Source organism: Siphateles boraxobius, unplaced genomic scaffold, assembly GCF_051911475.1.
Source record: "Siphateles boraxobius isolate OS27281-9 unplaced genomic scaffold, OSU_SipBor_1 41, whole genome shotgun sequence".
In the NCBI taxonomy this organism is placed as follows: Eukaryota; Metazoa; Chordata; class Actinopteri; order Cypriniformes; family Leuciscidae; genus Siphateles; species Siphateles boraxobius.
The window spans coordinates 24,334,677-24,347,515 of NW_027509042.1; the positions used below are offsets into that span (position 1 = coordinate 24,334,677).

Below are 12,839 nucleotides of genomic sequence, written 5' to 3' on the forward strand. Positions count from 1 at the left end.
GAGTTTTGTTTCAGTTTATAGACGTGCTCAAGAAAAAAAAGTTCACCGAGACGGAGAGGCAGAAAGCACACCCTGTTTATTTTCTTTATTTTACAAAAGCACAATGTTGTGTTTTGATTGTAAGTGGACATACACAAGTAGACATATCACAGATAATTTTTTCATATTTATTTTTTCTGTATGGCCATAAATGACGGAGTAATTTAAGTCTATTGTGCTACTATGTGAAGAAAATTCAGCAAAATGCACCGGTGCATTTTCAGACCCCAGAGGGTTAACCCTCTGAGGTCTGAGGTGTTTTCTGGGTCCTGGAGGTGTTCTGACATGCTCTGACATTTGTGCTTATTTCTGTTACTTGTGACATTTTCATGGCTAAAGTCTTATTACATTGTATTCAGCACAAACTCTGCTACAATAATATGTCAGCAGCATGTATGTAAAAGTTTGGAGTTTTAAGATAATAATGTTTATGCGTGGTTTGTGAAAAAACTAAAAACAAATGACACGGAAATAAGGTCATAAAACCCATAGTGATTATTTCTTCACAAGACTTTTTAAAATTGTATCGTGTAGCCAAGAATATTGCACCAAAACTATGTGAAAATCATCCTGCATACTCATTTAGATAAGACAATATATTGATTTAAAATTTGCATGGCGTGTTTTGTGTGAGAAAGCATTATGCGAGGAGGCGTGATCTCTCATTAATATGAATGCATTTTACACCTGAGAAAGACAGAGACCCTCCCCTAATGGCCCTATCAGGTGCTATCAGCCCCGAATCATTATGAGAAGCCTTGCACAAAGAATGAGGAGAAATTAAAAAAAGAATGGCTTTTTGATTGTCTGGATTTATTTACAACACAACATAATCCAAAGATACACAACAAAGGACAGAAAGCACATTAGTAAACACACTGATCTAAAGAAAAAGACTTAAACAGTCACACACATTTGTGCCATTCCTGAAACATAGTAGCCTACATACCTGTCATGTCCAAGGTTTTTGACTTTTCATTTTACAATGTTCATGTACAGAGACTCATGTGAATATTGAAGTCAGCAGTAGAGGCTGACATTTTTTCGGGAATCCCACGGGTCACGGGATTCCCGTGGGATTCCTGCAGGATGGGAGTCATCTTTGCTATCAATCACGGGATTTGGACGGTACAGGATAAATGGTTAACGGGAGCAGACGGGAGCGGGAATCAACCAATAGCAAAGACAACAAAAAAAGAAAAAAGTAAATGCATCATTTTGTAGTTTCCTTTTAATACGCCTACAATGTAACGCAATTAAAAAATAACTACACGACCCAGCCGTCCCAGAAGCCATCAGTGCTTTTTGTCACGGCTTACCGCCGAAATTCAAAGAGCAGTGATGGAGGGAGCTAACAGCCGCGGAGAAGTCGATGTGGCAAAAAATGATTTACAGCGCAAAGTCAGAAGTAATGACATGTCTATTAAGTTCACAGAACTGGTCGGAAAGTCTGAAATATTAATTAAGTTTATGAGAGTAGAATGTGACGGTGATAGCACAATGTACGCTGCTTGTAAGACATGCTTAGTCTTAGTCAAGTACGCAAGTGATTCAGGGACGAGCGGTCTGAAGAAGCACACTTGCAAGGCAAATTCGGGAAAGAATCAGGCAAGCATCGCTTCGTTCATCAAGCGAAAATTGCCGTATATGGGAGCGGTACAGGAGCGGGAGTCAGTTTAAACAGGAGCGGGATGGGATTGGGAGTCAATTTACCAGGAGCGGGATGGGATGGGATTATTTTTTAAACTTTGGTCTGGGAGTGGGACGGGACAAGATTTCTTTCTATGGGAGTGGGACGGGACAGGAGTGAAAATCCACTCCCGTGTCATCCTCTAGTCAGCAGGACTCATCCAGTGGCATCTGGTCCCTTTCTAAAAAATAAATAAATAAACAGCTGTAAACATGTTGATATCAAGACAAACTATAGGGCTGCACGATTCTGGGAATACATTTTAGATTTTTCACTCACACACACACACACACACACACACACACACACACACACACACACACACACACACTCACACACACACACTCACACACACATATATACACACCCACTGCCGTTCAAAAGTTTGGGGTCGGTATGATTTTTAATGTTTTTAAAAGAAGTCACTTATGCTCACCAAGGCTGCATTTATTTGATTAAAAATACAAAACAAACCCAGTAATATTGTGAAATAATATTTCAATGTAAATCAGCTGTTTTCTATGTAAATATATAGTAAAGTGTAATTTATTCATGTGATCAAAGCTGAATTTTCAGCATCATTACTCCAGTCTTCAGTGTCACATAATTCTTCAGAAATCAGTATAATATGATGATTTGATGCTCAAGAAACATTTTTCATTATCATCAATGTTATTGAACATTGTTATCATCATTGTTATCATCAATGTTCACAGAACATTTAGGCTGTGAACATGCATCATGTTGTGCACCCTTGTGCATCATGTTTTTTTTCTTTATTTTACGAAAAACACAACTTTTTGTTTTTATTATTAGTGTACACAAAAAAAGAAGACATTTAACCATTTTTTATGATGTATAACACTTGCCTGTATGACAAAAATCGACGGAGCTATTTGAGTTTCTTTTGCACTGATAAGAAAATAAGCAGCCGACCCCAGGGGGTTAATGTTACAAAAGATTCTATTTCAGATCAATGGTGTTCTTTTGAACTTTCTATTTATCAAAGAATCCTGAAATAAAAATGTAAATAACTGTTTTCAACATTGATAATAATGAGAAATGTTTCTTGAGCATCAAATCATCATATTAGAATGATTTCTGAAGGATCATTTGACACTGAAGACTGGAGTAATGATGCTGAAAATTCAACTTTAAAATCACAGGAATAAATTATATTTATAAAAATATTAAAATCGAAATTTTAAATTGTAATAATATTTCACAATATTACAGATTTTTTGTTGTATTTTTAATTAAATAAATACAGCATTGAGCATAAGGCTGGGTAAAAATATCGATTCATCAATGCATTGCAATTATTTGTTTCTCAATTCAATATCGATTCATCAAATCCTATGAATCGATTCAGCCCACCGACCAGTGGCGGCACTGTGGGCAACACTCTAGTGAGCGTTCAGCGTTGTACAAGACGCACTTTACCAAAACAGCAAACTTTTGAACGGCAGTGTATATGTATGTATATGTGTATATGTATATATATATAATATAAAAAAAAATTCTCCTCACATTCCTTCTTGTGTGACACACCTGAATGAAAGGCTCATTATGCGAGTCATTGTCTTCTCAGGTGTGAATCACACAATTACTCATGAGAGGGGTTGGACCATTCACGCCCACACGCATTTTGCCTTTCCAAACAAAAAGTGTTTTACAAAATTTAAATCAATGTATTGTTTTATGTGAATGATTAGGCTGGGCGATTTTCAGATCATTTTGAAGCAAAAACTCTAGGCCACAACATCCATTAGTAAAAATTATTGTGGACACATATTTAGTATGTGTTTTGTGGCCTTATTTCAGATACTTTAATTTTTAGTTTTATCAATAACCATGCATAAACAATATTCTCTCAAAAATACAAACATGTACATACATGTTGCTCACATATTATGGTTGCCCTGTTTGTGCTAAATAGAGTGTAATTACACCTTTGCCATTAATATGTTTATAAGCAACTGAAAAAAGCACAAATGTCAAGGCATGTCAAAACATCTCAAGGACCCCAAAAACACCTTAGACCCCAGAGGGTTAACCTAGTCTATACATCTGCATTGTCTGGTATCATGCCCTACCGTTTGGTGTGATGTTTGCATAATATTTACTTATTTTTAGAAAAGTGTTTATGTATTTATTATTTATTTGTAATTATTTACTTTGAACCTGAAAGTGGTAGGACAATATGACATTGTGTTAAGGTAAATGTTAAAAGCACATTATTTTTTTTTTATAAAATTTTGAGCTGTCAAAAAATGTTGAGCTACCCAATCCTCCCTTTACTTTCTGTTTCCTAGATGCAGAATGGAATGTTCGGCACTAACGGAGCAGCACAAACTCGGGTCATGCAGCAGCAGGCCCCACCCCCTCAGCCACCAGTGCCACCTCTTAGCTCCGCCCAGCCTACTCTACGTGCTCAAGTGCCTCAGCTTCTCTCCCCTCAGGTAGTACAAATTTCACTTGTAAAAAAAGTTGTAAAAAAATTTATATAGAATATACAATTTTTAATTAATCGCTGCTTATTGAGTGAGACATTGAATCATTAATTCAACCAATTTGTTTAAAACGGCTAATTCCTTCAGGAACAGTGGGCAGGTCATTATTTCATTCACTACAGATTCTTTAGAAATTGCATCTGGCTCTGAGATGTACTACTGTCCTGCTGTGACTTTGTTTGGATTTATTTTCATGACAAAATATTCATAAAATTAAGTCTAAAATGTCACTTAATATTAACTTCATGTTTTTGAACTGTTGTGGAAAATCTAAATCACACTTACTATCTTATTGATGTTCTAGGAAAACATCTCTGGTTACCTGTGTAACCCATGTTCTCTGAATAGGGAACGAGATGCTGTGTAGCGATGTCGCAATGGGAAATGCCTTAGGGCAGTGCTGATTTTCTGAACCCACATAGAATCACGCCAATTAATTGGCTGATTGCGCGGGCACCTCCTCAGCGGAGCTACGTCTTTCACTCTTAATACAGTGAACACGCCATCTGCTCCTCAGATCTTTCACAGAAGAAGCTCCCCTCGGCAGCGAGAGGAGCTTGGCATCGAAAGCAGTGTCGTTCCCTATTCAGAGAACATGGGTTACACAGGTAACCCAATACATTCTCTTTCATAGGTTCACACAACAGTGCGTAATGATGGCGCAATGGGGACGATATACCACACACTCCAAGATAAGCGCTGCCAGATTTGGCCCAAGAGCTTTCTTGTCTCTCTTTTCTTCCTTTTTTTTTTTTTAGGACAGGCCAAACTGAACCAGGACAAAAGCCCCCAGTTCATTAAGAAATAACCCGGGAACCAGGGGCCGCATCCAAGTCTAGGTTATAAAACTTGATCAAAGTGTATGGAGAGGACCAACCTGCCGCCACACAAACATCCTCCATAGGAACTCCAAAAAGAGCCTGGGAAGACACGATACTCCTAGTAGAGTGAGCCCTAACACCCAGAGGTGAAGGGAGCTTCTGCACCTCATAGGCCAAAGAAATTGCGCCTATCGCCCAATAAGAGATTCTGTGCTTGGAGGCATCGAGCGCCCTCTGAGGCTGGCCCCAATGCATACAAACAACTGAGATGACTTGCGCCACTGGCCAGAGTGGTCCACATACACCTTTAAAGCCCAGAGAAGGCAAATCAAATGGAGTCTCTCTTCCTCCGCGGAGGAGAAAGGATGAGGACAGAAAGAATGAAGCATGACCATTTGAGAGCGAAAGGACGTGGACAAAACTTTGGGGACACAACCAGGCCTGGGTCACTAAACACCTTCACAAGACTCGGAGCACACTCCATGCAAAGCTCCAGAAAGAGCCTGCAGATCCCCCACACGTTTGAGAGAGGCTAATGCTAACAAGAGCGCCACCTTGAGTGTCAGAATCCGGTCAGGAGCTGACTCTAAAGGTTCGAAAGGGGGTTCCAATAAGCCCTCCAAAACAACCGATAAATCCCAGGTGGGGTCATTTAACAGGATGCGCAGGCCTCAAGCTTCTAGCTCCACGCATAAACAAAGACACTAGGTGGTGTCAACCTAACCGACTTAAAGACCTTCCAAATACAGCCGTCTAGTAGAAGGTACACAAGCTTTATCAATGGTCTCCTGAACATTAGCCGGAAGACCAGAAGCCATTAGCGACCGCCCCTGATCGGCCACACCCGCAGCCTCCATATCTCGGGTCGAGGATGCCAAATCCTGCCCTGTAGTTGAGACAACATCTTTCCTGTTTGGAATTTCCCATAGGGACCCCTCGACCAGGGAGCTCAGCTCCGAAAACCACGTCTGGGATGGCTAGAATGGGGCTACTAATAGGGGACAAATTCTGCACTCCCTCACCCTGCAAAGGACTGCAGGGATCCACTTCACACGAAGGGGATGCATATAGTCTCAAATCCGGCCATGGATGAGCAATGGCATCTATCCCCAGAGGCGTCGGATGAGACAGGGAGAACCATAGAGGACAGGAGCGCTCGTGCGAGAGGGGGAGAAACCGACTTGCTCACTCTCCTTAGCCTCAAGCTCAACATCCAATCCCCAGGCCACGGATTCATGAAGGGCCTCAGCCGCTTCATTGGTCACAGGGCGACGGGGGAGAGCAGGTGAATCCTTTTCAAAGCAAGCAAGCCTCCATCGCGGAGTTTTAAGCTTAAATTTCTCTCAAAACTTGCAGCTAGAAGCACCATAAATAGCCTTGCGTGCATGTGACAGGCCGAGGCATTTCACACACTTACCGTGCGGGTCATTACTTGCAATGAAGCGAGAGCACGGTGGCTTGCAACGATGCAGATCCATTGTGCTTCACAGAGAGGAGAAGGAAGCAAGTTCCACTATATTCGGTCGCTGAAGCACAAAAAGAGAATATCCAATCGAACAACGCTTAACTAGCAATGGCCAGATAAACCACTTCTTCCGAAGAAGCAAATCTGAGGAGCAGATGGCGCGTTCACTGTGTAAGAGTGAATGACGTACTGTAGCTCCACTGAGGAGGCATCCGCCCTATCAGCCAATAAATTGGCATGATTCTATATTGGCTCAGAAAATCAGCACCGCTCAAGGGCATTTCTCATTGCGTCATCGATACCCAGGGTTGAGTGAACCTATGAAGGAGAACAGCACTCTTCATGTTTGATATCACTGTTTCTTCAGTTATAAATGTTAGAAATATAACAAGAGCTCATACAGGGGCATTTTTGGTCTCCATGTCTTGAATTTTGGGGGCATTTTTATTATTGAATTTTAGGGTTAGAGTTTGGATTAGCATTTTTGCCCAAGACCCATTAATTTCCGACCCTGGCCTACATGTCCATGTATTATTATTAATATTAATATTATTATTATTATGCAAAATACAAAAAAAACTATTTAAAATTTCTATTATGCATTATGAATGTTCATGGTACAAGGCAATTTTTAAATTGAATGTCATTATTGGTTACTCTTGGAGGTATCATTGATGTAAAGTGAATAAGCAATATTTAAGATTTCGGAGGTCTCTAAAAGCAAATTTGTGACATTGACCATTTATATTTTATCAATATAATTTTAGTTAAATTATTAAATATGGGTTTTTTTTATTTTTTTTATTTTTTCAATAGGTTCAAGCACAGCTCTTACAGTTTGCGGCAAAAAACATTGGACTGAATCCTGCACTTTTAACCTCACCAATAAATCCTCAACAAATGACCCTGCTGTACCAACTACAACAACTGCAGGTGGTGAGTCACACAATTCATTTCCAATGAATACCAGCTATTTCTCGTCTACCCACTGGCCTATCTGCAGGGAGCGAGATGATACTTCTTTGTGTAAATGTCCACATCTGCCTTCTGTACACTATTTCTCTTTCTTTTTATTTGTTTTTCTCTATATTTCTATGTTCCTCTTTCTCACCTTTTGTCTTTTTCTCTCTCTGTCAGGCATATCAGCGTTTGCAGATTCAACAGCAAATGATGCAGGCTCAGCGTAATGTCTCTGGTCCCATCAAACAACAAGAGCAGCAAGTATGCACACTAATTTTCCCCCAAAAAATGGGGGATATTTTTTAGAGTTACAATGATTATAGTCCTGAAATATTAGTTAGTGCTTATCTTTTGATGACTATTACAAGTAATATTAATAATCTCGTTCTCTCACGCAGGTTGCACGTACAATCACAAACATGCAGCAGCAGATCCAGCAGCACCAGCGTCAGCTGGCCCAGACTCTGCTTATGAAACAGCAACAGCCTCCTCCTTCCTCTCACATCGGCCTGCACCCAAACCTTGGCAAGGCAAGCCTGGACACCTTCATGGGTCACCCTCAGAATTCAGGCCTCTCCGTGTCAGACCTGCAGACCAAAGATCAGCAGTCTTCTCCTAACTCCTTCAGCCCTTATACACTCTGTAAGAGAACAAGCCGCATATGGACACGCATTACTTATGCTTGCTGTGTGTTTAAACGCTATTTTACTGTGTCCATGTTATACATGTTACATATACTTAGTAAAGTAAATAACAATAAACTATGCATAATTACAACCAACTAACACTGAACCAAACCACTTCCCTATAGTAAGGAGACTGTATGTTGTTTATTAATATTTCTTAGTAAATTATTGTATAATTACACTGTAACAAGGACACCTAAAATTTAAATTGTATTTAAATTTAAAAACTCTTTTTAATAGTAGCTTCTGATAGGTGTTAGTTCTTTGTCGTAATAACAGCATTGTTTGTAATTGTTTTTTATTCTTTTTTTTCCTTTTTATTTAATTTTTGTATTCATAATTTTTTTATTTTTTTATTTGGATCTTGTCTTTTGTTTAGTCTTTGTGTGTGTTTGTGTGTGTATGTGTGTGTGTGCTTGTGTGTGAAAAAAGTGCATTAATCTGTCTTTCTGTCACCCCCCTGTAGCTGGTTTGAACCCGAACATGAATGTACACTGTATGGAGGGGGGAGGTCTATCTCTGAAAGACCCTCCTCAGCCTCAATCCCGACTCTCTCAATGGACTCATTCAAACTCCATAGATTCCATGACGGCTAGCGCTCAGCACATGGAGGCAAACCTCAATAAACATGGTATTAGTTGTTTCACTACTCCAAATATATTATGGGCTTGATTTTGTTAGTTTTTTAATGTAATCTAAAATGTCAAGACAATCATTTGCTAACCTCTAGGTTTAACATCCTTTTAAAGACATTGACTTCCACAAACAACATCCCACCCAATGAAAACACAGCAATATCTTTAATCAAACTCTAGACACTGAGTCACACTTCTGTCCCTGAGATTTGTGCATTTCAAAAGGCCAGACCAAACTGCCTGTCAAGTTAAGTACTTGCAGACATTCCAGAGTTATTTTTGCTCTGAGTCAGCAGGGACTTTTAAAATATTATCCTTCCTTGGCATTGATTCTCAGTAAAACTTGCCTGAACTGTAAATCCAGCCAAACCGCAGGAGTTTACTGGAGTGAGTTCAGCCGAGGACAAAAGCTCAAGCCTGTAATCTTGAATCCTATTATTCAGATCGTGTCTTTGAAGATGGAATATGTTTAGAGAGGCATAATAGCAGTTCAAATATTGGGCATCAAAGTATATATCTGAGTATGGGTTGCTTAGTCTCTGAATATTTTATTACATGATGTTTTTGGTTAGAACTTTTTGTGATTAAAGAGGCTGTTTTTTTGTTTCAGGTACAATTTCTGCTGCTCAGTCCCATATGCCTGTCGGAAAGAGCGCCATGGAAGATTCTTTCAGCCCATACAATCTGATGTCAAGATCTGAATCCCCTACCAGCACCTTGGTGTCTCCTGATAGCTGGACACAGGGCAAAAGTCCCAATGAGAAAATCTCTAGTGGCTCCAATATCAACTGGCCTCCAGGTGAGCTTCAGTGGCATATTATAATTAAAAAACAATGATATTGCTATTGATCACAGAGATTATAGGCACTGAGTCTTGAGTAAAATGTTATAGAATATTGTAATTATCATCAATATGCAGCCGAACTGTATTTACCAGATTCAGTGTAAGCCAATTTGTCCTTGCTTTCTCTCAGAATTCTGCCCTGGAGTGCCATGGAAAGGTCTGCAGAACATTGACCCTGAGAATGACCCCAACATGACCCCAGGAAGTGTTCCAAATGGCCCCACCATCAACACCAACATACAAGATGTGAATCGGTACCTGTTACGTGACAGGACTGGAGGTGAGGGATGATTGATAGCATATGACATAAAATATGACAGAGATTGTTAAATGGTAAATGAATGTTGAACTCTTTTGCTTTTTAATTAAAGTTATAACAAAATTCTGTATATTAAGGAGCGTTACATGGTAAATGAATTTCACTGTTTCTGCCACCTTTTGCTGTCCACTTGGGACAAACACCCATAATAGCCTTGTCCCCATCTCAGAGTGGGACTCTGTCATCCTCGAGTGAGTGGTCGGTCAATGCCTATAATTCATTTGGTCCGTCCTCTCAGAACGAAAGGGATGCTGACAACCCAGGTACAGCCCTAAACCCTAAACGGCCCACCCCCAAATCCTAGACCAGCTTACCTTTTTTTAACCCCGTCCTTACACCTGGAGAGGTCCCTCACAAAGTGTTCTCCTAAAACCCACATTCTCCCTTGTTCTATTATACTTTTACGGATTTAAATGTTGATGATGGCCAGAGACACTAAAGCATTTTTATGTAATCAAAAATATAGGAAACTGTACTATTGTAAAATAATACTGAAAGTCAAAATTACAGTTTTCTATTTTAATATTTTAAATAAAATATTAAAAGAGGAATTTATTCCTGTGATGGCAAAGCTGAATTTTCAGCAACCATTACTCAGTATTCAGTGTCACATGATCCTTTGAAAATCTTTCTAATATGTGGTGTTCAAGAAACAATTTGTATTATTATCAATGTTGAAAACAGTTGTGCTGACATCTGAAGGATCAAAGAATCATGACTGCTGAAAATTCAGCTTTGCCATCACAGTAATAAATGATATATTTAAATTATTTCCTCTCCTAGTCTAGGGGTAAATAGGGAACAACGAACAACATGGAGAGACTTTGAAGCTAGAATAACTTTTTTTGTAAGCAGAGACTCTGTTCTTTCTTTTGATATATTGCATACAGTATATATTGTTCAGATATTCATACGACAAAATATTCTGGGGGCCATGAAGGTTTTGCAAAAACAAAACGCTAGTGGGGAAAGTTAAAGGCAGTGACGGATGGTGACTATACAGTAGCTGCTGCTGTTATTAATTTGTCTCTCTCTTTCTTCCTCTCCTCCATTTTCCAGGTAAACTCTTGGAAATGAAGTCTACCTGGTCCCCTGGACCCATCTCCCACACACAGGCGTCTTTATCTCATGAGTTATGGAAGGTTTCCCCAGGGGCACGTAACTCCAGTGCTCCCTCTCGCCCCCCTCCAGGGCTGACGAACACCAGGCCTGAATCCCAGAACACCAGAACCTCCTCCACCTGGGGAGGAAACTCCCTTGGCCTCAGCCAGGGTTGGACCAGCTCTTACTCCTCAGGTAAATCCTCAGTCCACCAGTGTGGGACAAAGCAGAAAAATCAATTGCTTATGAGGTGCTTCTGTAGTGTGGTCTGAATAGTCACTCCCCTCTGTCTGTATGAAGTTGTGTGTTTAGAGTTGCAAATGGCCAGAAATCAAGAATTTAGTGGAAAATATGCTCAGCTGCAATGTGTTTTCAAGACTAATCTTTTCTTTTTATTATAGAAGGGGGAACGTGGAGCACTGACAGCCCCAACAGAGGAAGCAGCTGGCTGGTGCTGAGAAACCTCACTCCTCAGGTGCATAAACCAAACACTTTTTAATATTGTAAAAACTAGTAGATTCATTCAGATATCATACTAGTTTTTACAGTGCATCATACTCATTTTTTTCATATTACATGAAATTTCAGAAATTTAACATTTAAAAATCTAAATGTATTATTTATACTATTTTATGTTTATTTTAAGCTTCATGTTGCACTGCATTTGTTAATAATACTTCTATGTAAAGATGCACTAGACAGATATTTTTGACCACTGCAATGTCTAAATGTTTTTTGTTTTTTTTTAGCATCTCTCACATATGTACCACATTTTGTTAACAGAAGTTTTGATTTGCAGAGCACCTTATCAATGCGAGTATCGAAACCTTGGGCCAATTAGAAGTAGCTGTGGGCAGGCATATCATGAGCTTGTGTTTACAGTTGTCATTTGTCTGCAGTATGTAAAAAGAGTTGCTTAGCTCTAGTCAGGACACTTTCCAAATCTGCTGTTTGGCTATTTCTGTTATTAAAGGCTGTAATACACTACACGAGTTTTGTCAGGATTTTTGGTCCTATTTGCAGTATGGGGGTGCTAACAATAGTTACCGAAAGTCAGAACCAGTCTGCTGATATTGGTTCAGAATTGACAAATTTAACAGAAAGTTGCATTGTGTTTGATGGACAGAGACTATGAAAACAGCTTTGACTATGAATCCATCCAGCCTGAGAATATCAAACATATTTTGAGCTGATTTTAGAACACATATTGTTTTTATTTGTCATTCGCCTCCTTGCAACAAGGCTCAAAGATGTGTAGCGTATTCCAGCCATTGTGCTTATTTTTGCTAAGAAATTCTCCATAAAAGCACATTTAAAAGAAAATAGCATTCTGTGCGGCACATTTCATTTGTGTTTTTAAATGCAAGAACACATTCTGTCCGACAGGCCATTTAAAAAACACTTGCAACTGAATAACACCAAATGTAATAACATATCTATGTGTGTGCATCAGATTGACGGCTCCACCCTACGGACTCTGTGCATGCAGCACGGCCCTCTTATTACCTTCCATCTGAACCTGACGCAGGGCAATGCTGTTGTTCGTTACAACTCCAAGGAGGAGACTGCCAAAGCCCAGAAATCCCTGCACATGTAAGACTAAAGGCTCTAATACTTCATACTTATCTGAGTACTTTACTGAGTACTTGCCCCCCCCCCCCCCCCCCAAAATTCAAATACAAAATTTTCCCTACATCTACCCTCTAGATAAGTGTGTATGACAACGTCTTTCTTTCTTCAAACTGATTTTATGTGTTATCCAATAA

At 39.5% G+C, this 12,839-nt stretch overlaps 1 protein-coding gene across 2 annotated transcripts in view; it reads left to right on the forward strand.

Annotated features, from left to right (window-relative positions):
• tnrc6c2 (trinucleotide repeat containing adaptor 6C2) overlaps positions 1-12,839 on the forward strand; it is a 117,560-nt gene that overhangs the window by 99,741 nt on the left and 4,980 nt on the right. For both annotated transcript variants that reach the window (XM_077198991.1, XM_077198992.1), the window contains 10 exons: positions 4,045-4,191; positions 7,345-7,464; positions 7,666-7,749; positions 7,887-8,130; positions 8,641-8,805; positions 9,420-9,608; positions 9,784-9,933; positions 11,032-11,268; positions 11,475-11,548; positions 12,527-12,666. In XM_077198991.1, the coding sequence (XP_077055106.1) occupies positions 4,045-4,191; positions 7,345-7,464; positions 7,666-7,749; positions 7,887-8,130; positions 8,641-8,805; positions 9,420-9,608; positions 9,784-9,933; positions 11,032-11,268; positions 11,475-11,548; positions 12,527-12,666 (1,550 nt within the window). The remainder of the gene's footprint in view (positions 1-4,044; positions 4,192-7,344; positions 7,465-7,665; positions 7,750-7,886; positions 8,131-8,640; positions 8,806-9,419; positions 9,609-9,783; positions 9,934-11,031; positions 11,269-11,474; positions 11,549-12,526; positions 12,667-12,839) is intronic.